General features: G+C 35.2%; 2 protein-coding genes and 1 long non-coding RNA gene across 3 annotated transcripts; all 3 read right to left on the minus strand.

Moving 5' to 3' along the window:
- Positions 1-2,344: 2,344 nt before the first annotated feature.
- LOC106348331 (katanin p80 WD40 repeat-containing subunit B1 homolog KTN80.4) lies at positions 2,345-7,848 on the minus strand. The gene is made up of 20 exons (XM_013788053.3): positions 7,694-7,848; positions 7,467-7,596; positions 7,277-7,384; positions 6,880-7,010; positions 6,618-6,735; positions 6,309-6,535; positions 6,065-6,167; positions 5,849-5,919; positions 5,691-5,765; positions 5,384-5,527; positions 4,973-5,306; positions 4,400-4,897; positions 4,264-4,323; positions 4,058-4,182; positions 3,716-3,850; positions 3,527-3,601; positions 3,320-3,432; positions 3,067-3,183; positions 2,908-2,976; positions 2,345-2,823 (listed from the first exon to the last, which is right to left on the minus strand). Exons 3-20 carry the CDS (start codon positions 7,305-7,307, stop codon positions 2,757-2,759), a joined length of 2,493 nt encoding a protein of 830 aa, XP_013643507.2. The 5' UTR covers positions 7,308-7,384; positions 7,467-7,596; positions 7,694-7,848; the 3' UTR covers positions 2,345-2,756.
- A 2,945-nt stretch (positions 7,849-10,793) lies between these two features.
- On the minus strand, positions 10,794-15,138 carry LOC125575879. The gene is made up of 3 exons (XR_007314424.1): positions 11,573-15,138; positions 11,309-11,449; positions 10,794-11,217 (listed from the first exon to the last, which is right to left on the minus strand). It is a non-coding gene; the product is annotated as an uncharacterized LOC125575879 (long non-coding RNA).
- A 338-nt stretch (positions 15,139-15,476) lies between these two features.
- LOC125575880 (ferredoxin-thioredoxin reductase, variable chain, chloroplastic-like) lies at positions 15,477-19,377 on the minus strand. Its single transcript, XM_048735053.1, has one exon. It carries the CDS (start codon positions 18,204-18,206, stop codon positions 17,658-17,660), a length of 549 nt encoding a protein of 182 aa, XP_048591010.1. The 5' UTR covers positions 18,207-19,377; the 3' UTR covers positions 15,477-17,657.
- Positions 19,378-19,427: the final 50 nt, after the last annotated feature.

Genomic DNA, 19,427 nt, shown 5'->3' on the forward strand with positions numbered 1-19,427 from the left:
ATCGAAATACCAAAATTCATACAAAAGTTGACACCAAAACGAAATATCCCCATAACCAAGAGCCCATAGAAAGCGGCAACTAGAACCCACACACGGGCGACTTGAATCCACACCGGGATGACTCGAGAAATAAACATAAGATCTAAAGGACAGTAGAAACACATAATAGGTTAACATCTATGCAGGAGCCAAAACAGAAAACCTAGCAGACTTTAACTAAGAAAGGGCCAAATGATCGGGAGTTACCGTTGCTGCCTATAGCCCACCACCCGATAACCTCCACTTCCGCACCCAACCACACTTTATCGTTGCTGCCTCGCACGCCAAACGATAAGACCAAGAACCGGAGGCTTCATATCTCGACAAGGGGAACCGCTGCTCAGTCCACACGCCTTGAATGCATCTACTACTGAAAACCAAAGAAAGAAGCTCGCCCAAACACCATATATATGAAGCCTTGCCAACCAAACCTCTCCATAGACATTCATATGAGAGGAACCAAACGACAAGCAACCACTAGAACCCTTACCCCTAGAAAAAAGACTGCTAAGTCACACCCACCAAAACCTTACTCCCTTGGTGCATATCGATCAAAACTCTCAAGTCCAAAGATATAAGAACTCGACAACAACATTGATGAACTTTTAACCCCAAAGAACACAAACCCCTTCCTATGATCCAGAAAGAGTCTGTTCTTAGCAACCGAGGTAATGATATCCTTCGGTGCTCCCATGGCTGCAGTGAGGAAGAACCGAACCGCTAACCGCAAAGATGCGGGAAACCAATCACCGAAACCGACCAACCACAGATCCAGAACCTGCAGAACCGGAGCCATACGCACAACAAGAACCACGACGGACCCAAAGGGGGAAAACAGATCCGCGCCTGAAACCCTAAAATCCGACCACAAACCACCACAAAATCTCACCTCTTGTCTCGCCGTGAAACCAGAGAGACCCAATCCACCTGACAGGCCGAGATCCTCGCGAACGAAGCCTTAACCCAGCAAATAGCCAGAAACCCAGATCCAACAGCAAAGAGACGAAGAGGAGAAGAGGTGGTGGAGCAGCAAAAGGAAAAGTACAATAAGAGAAAAGAACGCGCCTCCGGCGCCGGCGGAAGTGGCCAGACACCGGAGCTTCACCGGAGAAACAAAGGGTCGAGAGAGTTTGTGGAGAGATGATTTAACTTTGTTTTTATTGCGGCTACAATACTCTCTTGATATCTAAAAAACACCATATTTATTTACTTTTAACCAACTGACTTTCACATCAACCTGAAATTACAAAATGTTGTTTTGCATTTAAAGTTGCAACTTTTTGTTATTTAATTTGTGGCATTATATTGTTGTAAATTTGTTTCTTCAGTATTTAGTATTTACTTCATGCCTACATATCATGTCATTAATTTGTTTACATTATTATTGACATATAATACTGTTCACCATAATGTAAACCTTGAGTTATTACATATCTCATCCATTACATATTTACATGCATCTTGAGTCGCTGCCTCGCTGTGAAAGATAATTTACGTCTTGACCGAAAGAAAGACTAATTAAATGGATGTAGTTTTGGTCTCACCAATCGTATGTGTTAATAATCAGGAGAAGTACATACGAGATAATTAACCAAGCTTAGATTTTCTGGTCGATATATAAGAATAAAGATCCAAGAAGAGAATCTAAATCTACAAAAGAGACAAAAGAAAGTGACTAGTTTTGGTCTCGGAAAATAATGGGAGGATCTTTAGAAGGTGAAGAAGAGTAAGTTGTACAGCAAAAAAGACTGTATGGTCGTTGTCTCTTAACGTAGCGCAGAGCAGAGGCATGGGATTTGCTACTACTCTTCTTCACTGTCATTTTCATTTTCTCCATTTTTTTCTAACTATATCAGAACAAAAAAAAATGTTCAAATAAATTGTTTTGTTTTTATTAGGTAGTTGGTGACAATTCCGTTACATCGTTTTGGCAATTTCGTTTCCTCAAGTAATCTCTAGTCTGTTTGGTTCATTGCAGTTTCTAGAGTCTGTCCTTTCTCTTCCATGTTTTGTTTTATTATGTCTTTAAGTTTCCATAAGTTATTCTTTCTTCTTCATCTTATCTATAGATGATGTACATTTTTATTTTGCCTCTTCACCTACCTTAGTTACAGTCAAATATTTCTTAGTGATCATCAAATGTAACAGAGTGCATTAATGGTGGTTACAGTTAAGATCTCTCTCTTCAAAATTGAAGAAGTTTTAGTCACTCATTTAGGATTTAAATTAAATCCCTTTGATTGGTCACAAACTGATGGTAGGCTCATAAATTAAGAACGTAGAACATAAGATTGATGACGGGAGATAAAATCCAAGAAACCATTAAAAATAAAAAAAATACTATTGCTGAGTTGAGAGAAGAACACTGAACATGTCTATTTCTAAAGAGCAAATATTTTTAGTATTCATATAAGAACTAGGAGAGCAATACACAGCCCATACGGCTCTCTCTACACACACCATAGTTAGAGCAATACACTTCCCCAAAGCAAAGACAAAGATTAGTGGCCACCAGACGCAGCCAACTCGGGAGTGAATCTAGCCTTCCAAACTCTTTTGGTTAACTTAGTAAGAGTATCATCAGCTTTAGTTTTTTTTTTGTTAGACTCCCCTTTGGAACCAAATCCACATTTAAAAAAAAAAACAAGCACAGGACTTGGGATGATGCCACTAAGAAGATGGGCTTTGGCTCTGTGCTTTTCTGGGATTCGGAGTGATTATGATGAAACTTCCTGAAATGCCAAGTTGAGTTCAAGCACAGACTTGGCCACCAAACCTCCTCTTCTACACAAAGCCCAACATAGATGGTTACATCATTAATGAGAAACCTATGAAACCTTCACGTTTACTAGATTATGAGGTTTTTACCTTGACAGCGAGGGAAGGCAGGCTTTAACTTTCTCTAGCTCCACAAAGCAACGGCTGTAGCGCTCGATCCTACATAGCAGTCAAACATGTTTCCATGAGAGTATGCTATCGATATTAAGATACATGATGGCAGAGATAAGGTTGAAAAAACAAGCCAACCTTTGCTCGGCTTCGATATCTACACCAACAGATGCTGGAGCGGACAGTGATGAGTAAATTGGTGACCCGTACATTCTAACCAGCTTAAGCAGCATATCCAAGGAAACGCTCAAATGCCTAAAATATAAAATATTGTATCGTTAGAAAAATTTAAGAATGCAAACCGCAAATGTATTGTATCTATGTTCGCAAAGATTCAACTCTGTTCAGACGAAGACTCTGCCATTATTTCTTAAGAGAAGTGAATACTTACTGATCCATGTCACTTGCTAGAAGAGCTGCCAGAATGGGAAGAAGGGAGGTACAAGTATCCAGTGTCATAATCTCATTTGTCGCGATTATTATACTCAGCACATCCGCGGTAACCTGTAAAAAAAAAAAGAATAAGAAGAGTTGCTTGAGCTGCTAATCTTTTTCTCAGATAATAACACTCTATTAGTAGAAATAGAGGGAAACTTACAGCATTATCAGCCATCTTCTCCATCGAACCTATCGTGTTCTTAACATCATTTCTTTCCCAGTATCTACGAACTACCTGCAAATTGGCCAAAAGAAATTGAGTAAAGAAAGAACTAGAGGTCTATACAATCCCTGGTTAGGATGGAGCCAACAACATTTTATCACAACTTGATTGCTTTCATCATGTTACCTGTAACTTAGCCAAACGAGACTGCGTAGAGCTGACAAATTGATCGTGTTTCCCCATTATGTCTTCAACAATATTATCTTCAGAAGGAGACTCGATCCCTTGTTCAACTGGCATATGGTTTCCTCTCTGCTTGAACTACATGGAAGGAAATACAATTATCTATTATGCCTGGATCTCAGAGGAATATGTATGTCTATTAAGATGCTCTGAAGGCAGTAAGTAACATGTGAGATTGAATAAAGCAGAAAACGTAGCTACGTCTTTGTTCATTACTTTACAGTTAAGTGTGTTATAGCATCAAAGATCTCAACCTGAAAGCACAAAGAGTTTTAAGGCTATTACCATATTTGAAGGGTGGATGTTAGGAGCCGCCGCATTTCCTCCACCCGGAAAATTAGAAACAGGTCCCTCGTAGTTGGAAAATCTTCCTCTTCTCTCCCTATTTATGACGAGTGACTGGAATCTTCCTGATATGGTAAGAGACACATGAGTAAGGGGACCACAACTCATTTTCAATAAGAAGGTGAAAGCTGGATCGGAATATTTACCTCCTTTTCGACTTTCAGTTGGACTTGGTTCTCTACTTGATTTGTGGCTTACCAGGTCATCTGAAACAAAGACTAAAAGCTTAAGGACAGAGAACATCATCATCTATTTAAAAACTCAACAGACACAGCAACTTACAGTTTTCATCGTGGTTTCTTGGAGGCGATCCCATCCGTGACCTTGAATTACTCCTGCCATATCTCTTGTATCTAAAATCGTTGATGCTTCGCTCAGCTGCACCCCGCATGCCACCCTTGCCACCGGGAAATGTACTTTTATCCGGTATGTTACTTGGTTCAACTGGCTGAGACTCTGACATTTCAAGAACCGGAGCGTTTGGCAGATCTTGGTTATTTTTGCTGCTAGGAGGCGACCTTCTAGAATCAGCAGCCTGCAACGAATAAGGCATTGTTCTTGAAATAATGTCAAGTTCTGCCCTGGATTCAGTCGCCTGCTCTACTCTAGGGTCTTCTCTGGGGACAAACACCTGAATAAAATCTGCAGCCTTATTAACAGGATTCCCCTTTGGGTTAGCTTTTGTGAAATTCCTCCTTGACGTTGCAGCATTAGAGACGGCAGCTTTTGAAACACTGGTTAAACTGACCCTATGAGGAGTGTTAGGTACACTTCCCGTAGCTTCAAACAGACAAAACAATGGCATATCATTTAACCAGCGCTGATATAAATAGTAAAGAGAGACAAGAAGCATACATGATAATGTCCTCGACTCTTTAGCAACGTCTGAGTTTTGAGAAACTGACAACCTTCCTAGAGGCTTTGATTCCGAGCTGTGGGATGTTGACGACCTTCCAACGGCCTTTGTTTCTTTTGTCGAAGGATCAGAGTTCTGAGTAACAGATAGTCGTCCAAGAGACTTTGTTTCCTTCAACAAAGGATCTACGTTCTGAGAAACAGACAGCTTGCCTGGAATAGTAGTCTTTGAGTTATTATCATTGAGAACTACTGAATCTCTTCCTGAGCCAGACTTTTTCTCTGGCTGTCCATTTGACTGAGCAGCATCTCCAGTATTGCACGGCTCAGTGCGCTGGCAATGTATCCGAAAATGAGTTGGGGGGAGTAAGGAATAAAAGAATTGAAAATAGGGTAGGGAGAGAGCAATACCGAGAGATCTACAACCCAAACGCCTACACAATTTTGATTGTATGAGCAACCAAGAAGCTTTCCCTCATGAACATTCATATCTGACAATCTTGACCATCCAACATCCACTCCATCATGACACCTAATTGGCTCCCACGAGAAAATCTACAATTTGCAGTGGATTAGACCACAAAAGTAACGTAAGGAGAGAATTCAAAAGGAGAGTAAAAGCTAAATAATGAATCCTCAAGAGATGATTTTTGATTTAACATTTATGCAAAAAATTAGTAGTAGCCACACTGTTGTATCAAAGTATGAAAGAATTTACCTTCAGGCTTTCTTGCAATCCACAAAGCACCGTCTTCCCATCTGGATTAAAGCTCAGGCAACGGACGCCAGACGTCTAGCGAAAAATGGGAATATTAAAAGGTAAGACTGATAAATAAAATGCCACCAATTTTGAGTCTAACATAAAAGAAGCTGTACCTCAGGTCCACCAGAACCAATTAGCTCGAATGTTTCAAGATCCCAGAATTTTACAGTCCTATCAGCTGAACCTGTTACCATAGGCAAAAACAGGTATATGACTAACAAGCTTTGGCTGGGCTGGGCTGGTTACCACATTTGTGATCATTTACTTTTTAGCCTATAAGCTCTGTGTATTGTTATCAGTGTTACAAAATCTCAAAGAATAATACAAACCTGTTGCCAGAAGAAATTCATGAGGATGAAAATCTAGGCTTTGAATCTGTCCTTCATGACACTTGAACTCGGTCAATAACTTTCCAGCTGTTAAATCCCAAACCTGGTACAGACAAACTGCATATCAGATCCATTAAACACAGAAAGATTTACAAAAAAAAAAGGTTCCAAGTTAATTGCTTTTCAGAACAACAATACAGTGGTCCTAAAAGCTATTCAGCTCAAATGCAGAGAGGTAACCAACCTTCACAATGTTGTCCTCTCCTCCAGATACAACCCATCGACCATCCGGGGTAAATCTGAGTACATTGACTCCCCGAGTGTGACCCTTGTAAGTATGGATGGGACCCTTTTTCCGTAGATCCCATATCTTAAGGTTTGTGTCTAGTGAGCCAGACGCAAAGAACTCACCAAAAGGGTGAAAATCCACCGATATGCAATTCGACCTGTGGCCAGTGAGAGTCCTGACAACTAGACACCGAAGCAAGTGAAAGAAGGCATAAGTCAAAACTGAGCCAAACAATAAGGATTTGTTATAAACTGCTGAACTTACGTTTTGCCTCCTCCAGATCCCAAAGTTTGATGGTACCACTAGCAGCTCCTGCTGCAACTAAGACTTCCGAAGCATCAAATGTCACTGAATCGATTCCGCTCGAGTGCCCATACAAGCTCTGACCACAAAATAGATAAGAAATTATAAAACACTCAAAAAGAGAGAGAGACCACTCTACTAGATTATATGCAAGAAGAAACTTATCCTAAAACCGAACATATAGTGCACCAAGGCAAGCGAGGATAGGACGGGGAGAACTAACCAGAATGGCGTTGGGCTTACCAATAGCCCAGAGATTGACTTTATGATCTTCCCCACCAGTAACCAGAACCCTAGATGACTTCCTTCCGATCTTGAGACAGTTAACAGCAGCAGAATGCGCCACAAATTCCTCTTTGTACAACACAAAAGTCAAGGCTAAAGCAAAATGCTACCAGAGATGAGACTCTCTACTCTCTAGTCAAAGTTCAAACTTGACTTGACTTGACAGACACAGTCTTAAATTTAAACACATAAATCTCGAGAGGGTCTTAAATGACTCCACGGGTAAAAAAACAAAAGATGATAACAGATCTCGTGAGTAGAGTACTAAAAAGACTAAGCTAATCAAGAGACTCTTAGAGCAAACCCTAAAAGAGAATACCGAGAGAAAAGGATACGTAGCTTGTAGGCTCGCTTGGTAGAAGTCATGGAGCCCTTGCAATGTAGTAGGGGACATTCAAATCCAAAGAAAGCACTAAACTTTCTCCAAGATCTCTCAACCCAATCTGAAATCTCAAAAGTGAAAAAAAGAAATAGATCAAAAACCCAGAAAGAGAGAAAGCACTAAAGAAGGACAAGACACGGTACCGTCTCAAAGGGCTAAACTTGTTATGCTTCTTCTACTGAACCCAAAGATAACGCAAATCTGATTCCTCCTCGAATGAATCGAATTGGTTGGTGAGTGATGAAATGGGGTTCGCAAACTGAAAGCAGAAGTCTTTAAACAAAAGGAACAGTTTTTTTTTAAATATCTAAATCGAAAAAAAACGTCGTTTGTTTGTTTGTAGTAGTAGTTGAATTAGAAAGAGTTTAACTTTATTTAAAGTGATTTATCTTTCTCCAATGGCCAAGAGAGACGGAGAGAGAGAATGACAGAGAGCACAGCACCAAGGGAGGAGGAGGAAGAAGAGAGAAGAGAAGCGAAAAGGAGGCGCAGTAGAGAGAAAGAGAGTCTCTTCTTCTTTTCTTTTTTGTTTTTGGTCAAATCTTTTTCTTTTTATTTCCTTTTCTCCTACTCCCTCTCTCTATTTCAAATTCCAAAAATTTTAATTCTTTTTAGGCTATCCTCAATTGTTTCATGCCTCTCTCGTTAGTATCGTATTTACTTACATTCGCATTTACATTTACTATAAAGAATAACAAATGTAATCGTTCCGTTTTTTACCATTAATCACCAGTGACGCCAACCTTGAATACAAATTCTGTTACTAGCAGCATTAATGAATACTAGATCTCGATCCGCGCAATAGCGCGGATTTATTTTTCATTTATTTTTTTTATAAACATTTTGTTTTTAATTCTAAATTGGTATATATTATGATATATATAAAGTTGTCTATCAATTTTTAAAATATAATAATTTTACTGTATATTTTTTATTGAATAGATTGTTTGAAACTTTCACATGTATTTGTATCTTCTTATATATATATTTTTTGGATTATTATTTCATTATTGAAATCATAACTATATATATAAAGATTGGTAAAATATTGTTTTATTGTCATCTTCAAAGATATTGTAACATTTTATAAATTTAGAAACTTTTTTAAAAATTAAACTTTTAGCTTCATAGATTTATATTATCGAGTAAATAATTAAACATTTAGTTTTTGTTAATTTTTAAAATAAACTATATTGTTTTAAATTTGTTTTCATTAGTTTAAGGTAGTATAGATTAATTATTGTTAGATAATGATGATTTTTGTTATTTAAAAAAAATCTTTATAATTTTAAAAGTTAACATCGAGAAATATTTAAATAATTAACATATGAAGGTATACTATTACAACATTAAATTATATCTATTTAATTTATACAATCTATAAATCCAATAGATCATCTATTATTTAAATCCAATTATGATAGCCTAATAAAAATTTCTGGTAAGTCCAAAATTAACATAAGAACTTATAAAAATAACTCCAATCCATAAGTAAGCAAAAAAAAAAACAGCTTGACGAAATTCAGGTACCATAATAACCAATTCTCCTCTCCTCCAGAAGTGAATATCGGTTAGAGTTTCTGGAAAATGAAAATACTTCTGACGTTTTAGAACTTTTCAAAAAACAATCATAGCATTTAGTAATATACGTTAAGGTATTTATTTAAATCACATACCTCCTCATGCCTCATTCGCTTATAGTTGATTCTGTTTCGAAAAATATAGGAAACATTTGAGAAGGTCAAAGCTTACAATCATATAATCTTTGTTTGTGTCGCTTACAATCATAAACCCGGTCCAAATACGAGTTAAAGAGTTATATAGTCTTTGACTGAAAAAACAAAAGTATTCATACTGAAAAACAAAAGTAATCTTGATTTTTTCATATGTTTTCGTAGAATGATTTTATTTTATCATTGATATGGGTATGATAAAAGTAATATATGTGTCGTCCAAGAAAAAAGAAAGAGTAATATATGTTAATCATTCAAATTGGCGTTAAACCAAAAGGAATAGTAGTTTTCTTAAAACATAACTGTGAGATAAGTTGGTTCCGATCTTTAGGGGAATAAAACAGATTATATTAGTAACGTTTCTTATTTAATACCAAGATTACTAATGATTGAAAAATATAATGTGACCAATTCTAGTAAATAGTCCATTTTTTAAAATATCACACATGAATTAAGGTTGTGACTTCTGTTTTAATATATAAGATATCCCATTTGGTATTCAAAGATTATCATCAATATAGACAAATATAGATTCTGACTGTAGGAAACAAGGTTATGTTGTTTCATTTCAAATCATAGTTTTTTTAATTCAATCATAAAAAGAAGGGGTTACATTACGCATTTTGAGCTCCCGGTTTTGCAAATTAGATTCTTAAGGAATTTTATTTTTTTTGAATTATATGAAACTACTGTCGGTGCTATAATGGTAATGGACATGTAATCATTAATATGTGATTATTGCTTAGATGTTAAATTTCATCTTATTTTATCATGGACCCCTGTCAATAAGTTCTTATGTACTTTAAATGTTAAATAATGTTTCAGTAATATGTAGTACTAGGGTAAACCCGCCCTACGGGCGGGACAATAAATTAAAAATAATATAGAAACATTTTATATATGAAAGAGCATCTGTAATTATAAATATATTTTAATTTTATTTTGTTATTTTCTAAAGATCATAAATTTGTTTAATTTGCTTAAATACATGGTTTTACTACTAATATGTTTCTTAAGCGAGTTTTATAAATTTAGGATATTTTCTATGAAATTTTTGAAGAGTAGATTTATAAATATATTAATTTTATTTCACTCACACATCAATGATTTTACGATTATCAAAAATAACTAAAATTTGAATATATATATATATATGAAACTATATTACTTTTTTACATAGACGTATTGTATAACCTTATATTATTCTTTTTTTTCTTTAGAAAGACTTTGAAATAATAGAATATTATGTTTTACATTTCGGAAGGGGATGCACATAGAAATTGTATAGTTACGAAAATTTAAATGTGGATTTGTTTTGTTACACCAAATTTCTAGCAGACCAACGGAAATATAATTACTTTGATCCAATATATTTTCAAGAGAGACGCCTTATTCCATTGGACACGCCTTATTCCATTGGACAGAACATAGTTTTACAAAGCAACATAAGTGATCCAATATGCCTCAAAATCAATGAAACATAGACCTTAGAACAGGGACGAAAACAAATATAATGCTTAGGTTACCTATACTTTTTGGCGGTACATAGTTTCACTTGGAATTCACTTTAAATTTAAAATAAGCATCCATGAAACAACAAATCAAATAAAAAATAGGAGATTTAAGATTTGCTTTGACCTAGGGACTGACAGAGACGCAAACGATCATCAACAAACTGTTTTCTCCCTTTGCAGATTTTTAAGCACAAAACTGAAGTAAATATAACATGGGCTGACCTTAAAGAACAAAAGAATCCTTTAAATGTTAACATGGTCTCGTGTCTTTCCTTTAAAATTCATTTCCAGCAAAATCTTTTACAAAAATGTAAAGGCATCTCATAATGGGTAAACCTAATTGGTAATTTCACAAATCATGAGGACCAAAATAACTATAACATGGTCAGTGCCCTTTGAAAAACAAAGAAAACGTTTAGATGGAGATAGTACTTGGAAAAGATACCTCTCGAAAAAACTTAAGAAAATATGCAAAGTGCAAACACTGTGTTCCAGGAATGGGTGGAACCCATTGATTAAATATTTGGCTCTTATGAGCTTTTCGTTGCAGGAGTTGAAATCCTCTCGTGATTCACAACCTCCTTCCCAGCGTTTTGGCAGCCCTCCGATCCCATTGTCGTTAAAGACTTCAGATTTTGGCCACACTCCTGGAATATCAGAATATTTTTTTATTGATTGAGATCTAAGGTAGAGGAACCATAAGCGATATGACAGGTATGTAAAAATAAACAGACGTACCTGTGTTAACATTGCCAATGATAACTTCTTCACCATATTAAGATTTTTCGGATTGGCAGCAGAAAGGCCTACGCCCAAATCTGAGTGGGGTTGTCAGTTCATATAAACTATCAAGTGTGACATGAACAACTTCTGGTAAATCTGTTGGCACAGAGCATTAGCAATGAGAAACACATCGTATGTGTTTGAGAGAAATGAAACGTCATGTAAATGTATGACTTAGGTGTTTGTTTCCAAGAAAGCCAAGAATATGAGACAAAGTACTTGTTATTTGTTTGGCTTGGGACTTGGTAAGTTTCGCTGCAAAACCTTGAGAAGCCATGTCCATAACTGTACAGCACTGAATCATGAGCATTCCCTTTAATATAATCATGGGAACAAAAAAGGCATGAATCTAAGTATCAGTTGAGACATTAATATAAACTTGGGAAAGAGAAACAACTCTTACATACCTTCCAAGAAGTGACCACAACATCTGATGATGAGAAGACCAGCACTTAGCTACATAACAAAGAGACTGGAGAGTACAGGAAATACAGCATTAAAGATGGAGAAGTTGAGGACATTTAAAAAAAAAAATCAGGCGAAAGTGATCTTTATTCCACAATGGTCTAAGCCAAGTAAGAGCCTTTCTTCAAAAAAGAAGCATATCGGGTCCGAGACTAAGTAACTACCATATCCGCGAGTATATGGATCTGGTTCATCATCCTTCCCCGAGTCCAAGATCAAACCCAAACCCATCTCTCCCTGTTCATGATTTGCTTACTTGATTTCCGGTGACGAAACTGATGAAATCAAAAGGAACAATCAAAGAGATCAACAAACAAATCTAAATCTTCATCGATACACAAAAACTCTGGAATAAAAAATGATAATCTATACATGAACAAATGTAAGCTAAGTTAACAAACAAAACCAAAATTGAAATCATTTTCCAGAAACCAAAATCGAAATCATTGTTATCACTGATCTTGTTAATGAGCCCATCGAAGGTGACGATTGGAAACGTTACGTTTCCAGAATTTTCTATCGGTGAGTTTGTATGGCGGAGTCTCCAAAAAGAGACGTTGTTTACAGAATGTCTAATTTCGACAAAATTAATCAAAGTAAAAGGATTGATGAATTAGCCATTTTAGAGAAATATAGACACTCAAGAGATCAAAGAAGAAAATGACTCTTCGATTCGTCGTGGAAAAACAATAAACCCTTAAAAAATTTTGCGGCTGATCTCGCTGTCTATAGAAAGCAGAGTTTAAAAGCGCCTTAATAAAACGCTGTGTTTTGTTAAAGAGGACACGTGTCAGCTTGACAGCATCCGAATTAGTGAGGTGTAATCCAACGTGGAGGCCCTAAAGAGAGATTAAACTTAACTTTATATATATATATTTCTTTTGCCCATCTCATTAATAAACAATTAGTATAATTCTTCAAAATCAAAAATAAAACTACCGTCTACCGCTAGTATAGTAGGTTTATGTAAATTCTTTGACTACTGTTTTGTTTTTATAAAGTGTCTAAAAGAGGTACTGATAACGAAGTGTGAGGATGAATAAGCGATCCAATATGAAAATATAAATAACAGCGACATTAGATATAGACCAACGTTGGATTGAATCGCAACAATAATAATGGTAGAAGGTTTGGCTTTGATAATAACGGACGAACTAATTGCATGGGGGCCATGACAGTTCCCATCATCTCACACATGACACACAAAGTACACCGACTCTAAATCTCGTAACATCTCCTTTGGGTACACAAAATAATATTTTTGTTTTTATAACATAGTTAATTATACTCTATCAATATTTTAAAAATAAGAAAGAAAATCACAAGTTGGTAGAAACCAACTACGTAAAAACAAAGGCAATATATTTCTGCATACAGGTTGAGATAATACTATCCCTTATATATTAAAAGGGATGCATTGCATTTAATGCGTTTACACTACATTTGCCACGTGTCGATTAGATAGCCCTTCTCACAATTTGTTTCTTTATATGCTTCAATTCTAAAACACACGAGATAAAAATAATGCAATACCAAAAACTGCGTCTCTGTTAACTTTTTAGAGAAGTTACAAAAACGCAACACATAAGATACTTTAATTATAAAGACTATGTTTCGTTCTTTGACTTCAATGGAAACGGAGAGGGTGAAGCGGAAACTCGGCGGAAGTGGCGTGGCAGAGACAACGACGTCTACGGTCATCAATTTCTTCTCAGCCTCTCTTTCCCATGAACTCGCCTGTCAATCTCTCTCTCTCTATGGTTTTGTATTTTTAAGCGTACGGAAAGGGTTGCGTTGTGGTGGTGGTACGGTGGTGGTGCTTACGCATCTGCTCACCGGAAAGTGAAGACAAAGCTTAATTGTGGTGCGAGTGATGATGACGATGAAATTTGGATTTTGATTTAGGTTTAATTTGTTTTCGACTTAGTGCTTTTTTTTGCTTATGTTAAGTGTTTCTTTCAATTTTGGTTTAGTTCTGTAAAATTATTTGAATATATAATAATTTAAGGTGTTTATGTGTAAGTTACGAAGGAATAATCTAATAACATATATACAAAAGATTTCTGATATTTCAAAAACCTTGAGTTTGATTGAAATGTAAATATCATATTAAATGTGAGAGTTTGTTAGCCCGTAGCTATGTTTTGAAAGAGTGATATTTTACATATTTTGAAGATAAATTGTTTCATACTCCCAAATATATTCATGTTACAGCTAACTCGATATATTGGAATTGAGTGTGATAATACGTTGAAAGTTTGAAACGTACGTAACCGATTCTTTTTTGAAACAAAACAAAGAACTCTAAAATAACACTTTTAACCAGTGTTTTGAAACCCGATCCGGATCCGCGGTTGAACCAGTAAACCCGGTGACCCAGAAAAAAATCCGATTTGGGTTTTGTGAAAAACTCAATATTAAGAAACCCACAAAAATCCGCAAAAAATCACTAAAACCCGAAACCCGATACCAATTGAACCGTCGGTTGAACCAATAAATAACTTTTACTTTTTATTAAGTTTTCAGATTATGTTTGTATTCTAAGTTTCCAATTAAAAAGTTAGGTGCTGACAAAAAAAAAAGTTAGGTTTTTCCTTTTCAGTTTTATATTTGTGATTTTTAGATTTTGATGAAGATTTCATTATGTCACCTGAAGAAAATGAAGTGAACGATGGTAGAGAAAACCAAAATTAGTTAATGTGATTTGATGTTAGTTTATTTCCGTTATTGACAATTTATTACAATGATCTCTCACTTTGAGTTTATTTTGAATTTGAAGTTTAATTTATTATTCAAATAAGAAATTTAAATATTTATGAATTTTATATCTTAAATTTTTTTAGATGTCATAACTTTTACTTTGTTACAGAAAATTTTAAATAGTCTAAACTATTTTTTGATATTTTGTATGTAAAATGAAAATAAAAATAGAAAAACTAAAGTTAAGTATTTTCTAAATATTTTTAAACATAAAATATATACATATCCAAACTATTATTTTATGTTTAAAAAAATATTTAGAAAATATTAAACTTTAGTTTTTCTATTTTTATTTTTATAGCAAATATATTATTATATAATAAAATTAATTTATTTATTAACCCAAGATTCACCCGCGGTCGACCCAGTGACCCATCAACCCGGTAAGTCTTTTTAACATAATGAGAAAGAAGGTCATGCTAACGTTTATTATGGTTGTTAATGTCAACATGGTCACACTAAAAGATACAAAAGCTGGCAATACCACTCCGAGGTTGACTTAAATAATAATCAAAATTATTTTAAATTTTTGACAATATTTACGATGATGCTGGTGAATTTTTCTGATCAGTTAATAAAAACTTTGAATTTTCTATTTTTATAACTTATAGTATGTCGCCCTTATTTATTAGCCATTGATAATATAATAAGTTTGAAACACTCATATACTGAAGTCTATGAATTTTCGATGGAGGATTATCTACACCGAATTCTATAGAAGAATGATGTATCTTTCAATTAATGATTGCTTAAGATATTTATTATATATTTATTTAAAAAATGAAGATGATCACATTAAATCTAACTGATTGTATCAGGTAAGATATCAAGTTTTTTACATAAAGTTTGCTATAATCGATATATATTCCAACTGCAATCTATCACCGGAAGAAAGAAAAACGAAAATCAGTTTAATCGAACAAACCCAAATAAATACAGCTTCCGAATGGTTGTTATATTTTAAAAGAGTTAAATCTAAAAAAATCCAACCTAAAATCAAATCGATGTCCACACTAAACAGATCTAATATCTTCTTAACTTATAAATATTAAAATTAATAATTTTATTCCGCGCAAGGCGCGGGTTATCACCTAGTCACTATGTATAAGAAATGTTTTTGATGTGGAAGATGATTGAAACACGTTTATTAGCTTCCAAATGACTATTAACCATGCATTTTTTGGTAAACATGTTAAGATTAACCATGAAATTTTGCAAACAATTATTAAGATATTTGCTCAAACTATATTCAAAACAAGAATATTGACTGATAAATGAATATTGATATACTTAAATGTTGGTAACTTAGTGGTAGTATAAGGAGATTCGTTTTTTTTGGTGTCCTAAATTTAAATTTAGATTAGCATGGTTCCTCTGCAAAGATGACACATAGAAATTGTGAAATAGTTCAAATTCTTTTAAGCAATTTTTTTTATTATCCGAAAGTTTTTTTTAATCAATATATATAAGCTGACTTAGGATTTGTGAAAGATTATAAGTACAAGGACTGGAAATTCCATGTTTATAAAAAACATGAATATTGATAGATCTAACAAGAGTTATTCCTAAGGGTTCCTAAGTGATATAACTTTGATCTCGCAATATATTATGCAAGTAATGAACTCAGGTGAAAACGAATATTGAGCAAGCACCACAAACTATTAGCTATATATATCCATTCTAGTATAATATAACTTACTTTTCACTATATGTTCTCTTTAGCAACTTCACGTAATTATAACACCAGCAGTTCAAATCCCTTTCGATCGATTCAATATCACACTACCACTGAAAAATATAGAATGATTACTCAAAATTTGAAACATAAACCTAAAATTACGGATATAAGCGTTTTGACTTTAAATTACATGTCCCTTCTAATATAATTATGCCTGCTTTTCAAAGTGCACTCTTGATCATTAAAAAGTTAAAATCAATCATTGCCACCATGGTATACCCTGGCATGGCCTAGATGTGCTGTCACTAAATCTGAGTTTTGCAATCCAATAATTCTTTTCATATTTTAATATAGTTATAATGTTTTGAACCTCGAATCTCCATCCACTCCAATTTTAAATAAACGTTGAATGTGTTAGGAGGTTGGAAGACGTGTTACATGGATGTAGTTAAAACGTTAGAGTCGAGAGCAACAATAACATTTCTGGCAAATTCAACGTAATGTATTAGATACTAAGTTTTTTTTTCTCCATTGGATAATAATTAACGACAAAGTCATGATATAATTAATTATTAGAAAATTCGATGATGAAGTTTGTCTACCTAACGATATGTGACGATGCTCTCTACCTAAACTATATTGTTTTCGTACAAGTCTTTTGCATACCAAGAGTGGGACTCACGAACGGAAACAGTCGGGATGTTAACATTAGTGTAGGTAGAATATTTATTTTGGTGTTGATAGCTTCTCCTCCTACACTATCGATCACACATTTTTACTGGTTATGATTTGGAATCTGAAATGGTTTGGATAACTAATGGATGGTTATTTGAAGGATAAACATGTTTCAGACGTTTATCTGAGAATCCATGAGGTTTCGAAGACTAACAAATATCGATCATCTCCAAGATCAAACGCGATTGATGACGACATACTCAAGAACAATGTAGATAGATTGCATTTGTCCACAAATTTCACTAGAAGATCAAATGCAACCACAATACGCAGCAGGATTAAATATCATTAATGACCAGCACCACGATCACGTGGCTGACCTGTCTTCTACAAACATTAGAAACAAAACACTCAAATGCTAAAAAGACACCTGAATCCAACAGAGAGAACAAAGTTTCGCAATCACAAAGTCACATGAAAGAGTTTTTGCAGGCTCCAAATCTAGTAAACTCCCCCATTGTTAAAACTTGGCCTTGACATGGAAGAGGTTTAAAACAAACACAGCTTGCATTCTCGTTATGAACCAAGAATCTTTTATCAAGATCAAAACTTTTCGTTTCTTCTAAATCCTCAAAGAGTCTCCTATACATGTATCTATCACTAACAGTGAGAACTCATTAACGGGACTAAGGCAATCGATGAATTAATAGTAACAAATGGAGGTTACTAGTGCTGTTCTGTTCGTTTGGCATGCGTTTGCAGCTGCGTCTGTTTGTTTTTGTTTGGTTGTTGTTCGTTTTGCAGACGCAGACGCCAATGCAGCACTATTATGATCGAGCTCAGAGATGCTGCGGCAACCAAATGAACAGCACTATTATGTATATGATGGCTAGAAGTATACATACATCTCTTTAAAAGAGAAAAAGAAATAGCCTTTATTGTTGTTCCATCATCATCAAGGAACTCGAACTCAAACTCGTCTTCCTTGAGATGAGAGACGAACTTGACAAGACCACGACCTTCAACCTCTTTAAAGAACTCAAGATTAGCTGATATTCGTTTCCCTTTCCACACGGCGACGTAATCTTTCAGTGTACCTTCCAAATCAACCTCAGGGACGCGGTTTAGATGATAAACCTTCAACGGCGCCGTTACCTTAACCCTAGATGATCCTACGCTCGCCTTCGCTTCAGCTTCGACCTCCTCCTCAGATGACGGAGACGACGAAGGATCGGAATCTGCGGATTTTACGCCTGCTTTGCAACGAATCGTCATCGTAGAATCTCTTCTTCAGCTCGCGCGTTTGATGCGAGGTTGAGAGGAGATGAGCGCGAGATGTTGTGAGACGATACGAGATTTGAGCACCATTGGTTTAGTGGCGGAGACGGAGAGATAGTCGTGAGACGTCGGAAGGCGAACGGTGGCAGTGAACGCCGGTGACAAAAGTGACGGAGCTACTCATCTGAGTCCGAGAGGAGATTAACAACTGTTTCCTTTTTCTTCTTCAGTCTCTTTTATTATATTGTAAATAATTGTGTTCTTTTACCGCTCGTACTAAACTTTTGAAATGGAGATGATTTACCTGTTTACGAGCTGAAATAGGGTTGGGCATAATACCCATACCCCAATTATTTACCCGAACAGACCCGAAAAATGGGGTATCCGACCTGGTAGGATCCTATTTAAATATCCGAATGGGATCATTTCTCAAAACCTGAAAAACCGAAACCGAACCAGATCCGCAGAGAGAACCCAGCGAGTATCCAAAATATCCAAACATATAAATATATATATATATATATAATATTAATATTTAAATTAAAATTATAAACCTATTTTAGATATTTATATAATTTGACTCGGTTTTTTGTAATACCTGGATAAGATCATTTTTTAAAATTCAAAAAAACCAATATCCAAATGGATATTATCTATACCCCAAAGAGTACTTGAATACCCAGCCCTATGCTGAAAGATGAAAGTTTGCAATATTTAAAATCAAATAGTATGATTTTTGGTACAAAGTTATAGAACACCTAAATCGTTTTTGTTAACAATTGGATATAAACTTATAATTTCGGATACTGGTTCTCGGTTTTGTTATGTTATAGTGCTGCTGCTAATAAATGCATTTTATTGGATGCTATTTAAGTATGATCTGAAGTAAGACGTGTGGCAATCAAATCTGAAGACAAAGAAACGTACGTGTGAATGAGACGGATAAACAAACGTGAAAGAAGATAGCTGAACTAAGGATAAGAGTGAAATATAAGTAGTGAAAAGGAAAGGAGAAAAGGACCAACAAGAGGGACACACGGGATGACGAACGTGCGGCTCCAAGTATGCTTTTAGAGTTTCGAGTCAGACACACAGAATCTATCTATCTGCAACTTAAATATCTTTCAATACTTTATTACTACCATCATCTGCGTATGTAAGACAAGTGTGGCGTACACATGCCCACATATGAGATCACTTCCTTGTATATGTTTTAAA

This window comes from Brassica napus, chromosome A6 (assembly GCF_020379485.1).
Source record: "Brassica napus cultivar Da-Ae chromosome A6, Da-Ae, whole genome shotgun sequence".
Classification (NCBI taxonomy): domain Eukaryota; kingdom Viridiplantae; phylum Streptophyta; class Magnoliopsida; order Brassicales; family Brassicaceae; genus Brassica; species Brassica napus.

Bases quoted from the DNA above. Each gene is read 5' to 3' on its own strand.
- LOC106348331 (XM_013788053.3), bottom strand. From the start codon at position 7,307: ATGACTTCTACCAAGCGAGCCTACAAGCTAC. The intron at 3,184-3,319 runs GTAAGTATTCAC...TTTATATTTTAG, and splicing joins CTAGCAAGTGACATGGATCA to GCATTTGAGCGTTTCCTTGG. The intron at 2,824-2,907 runs GTAAAAACCTCA...GGCTTTGTGTAG, and splicing joins TGCCTTCCCTCGCTGTCAAG to AAGAGGAGGTTTGGTGGCCA.
- LOC125575880 (XM_048735053.1), bottom strand. From the start codon at position 18,206: ATGACGATTCGTTGCAAAGCAGGCGTAAAATCCGCAGATTCCGATCCT.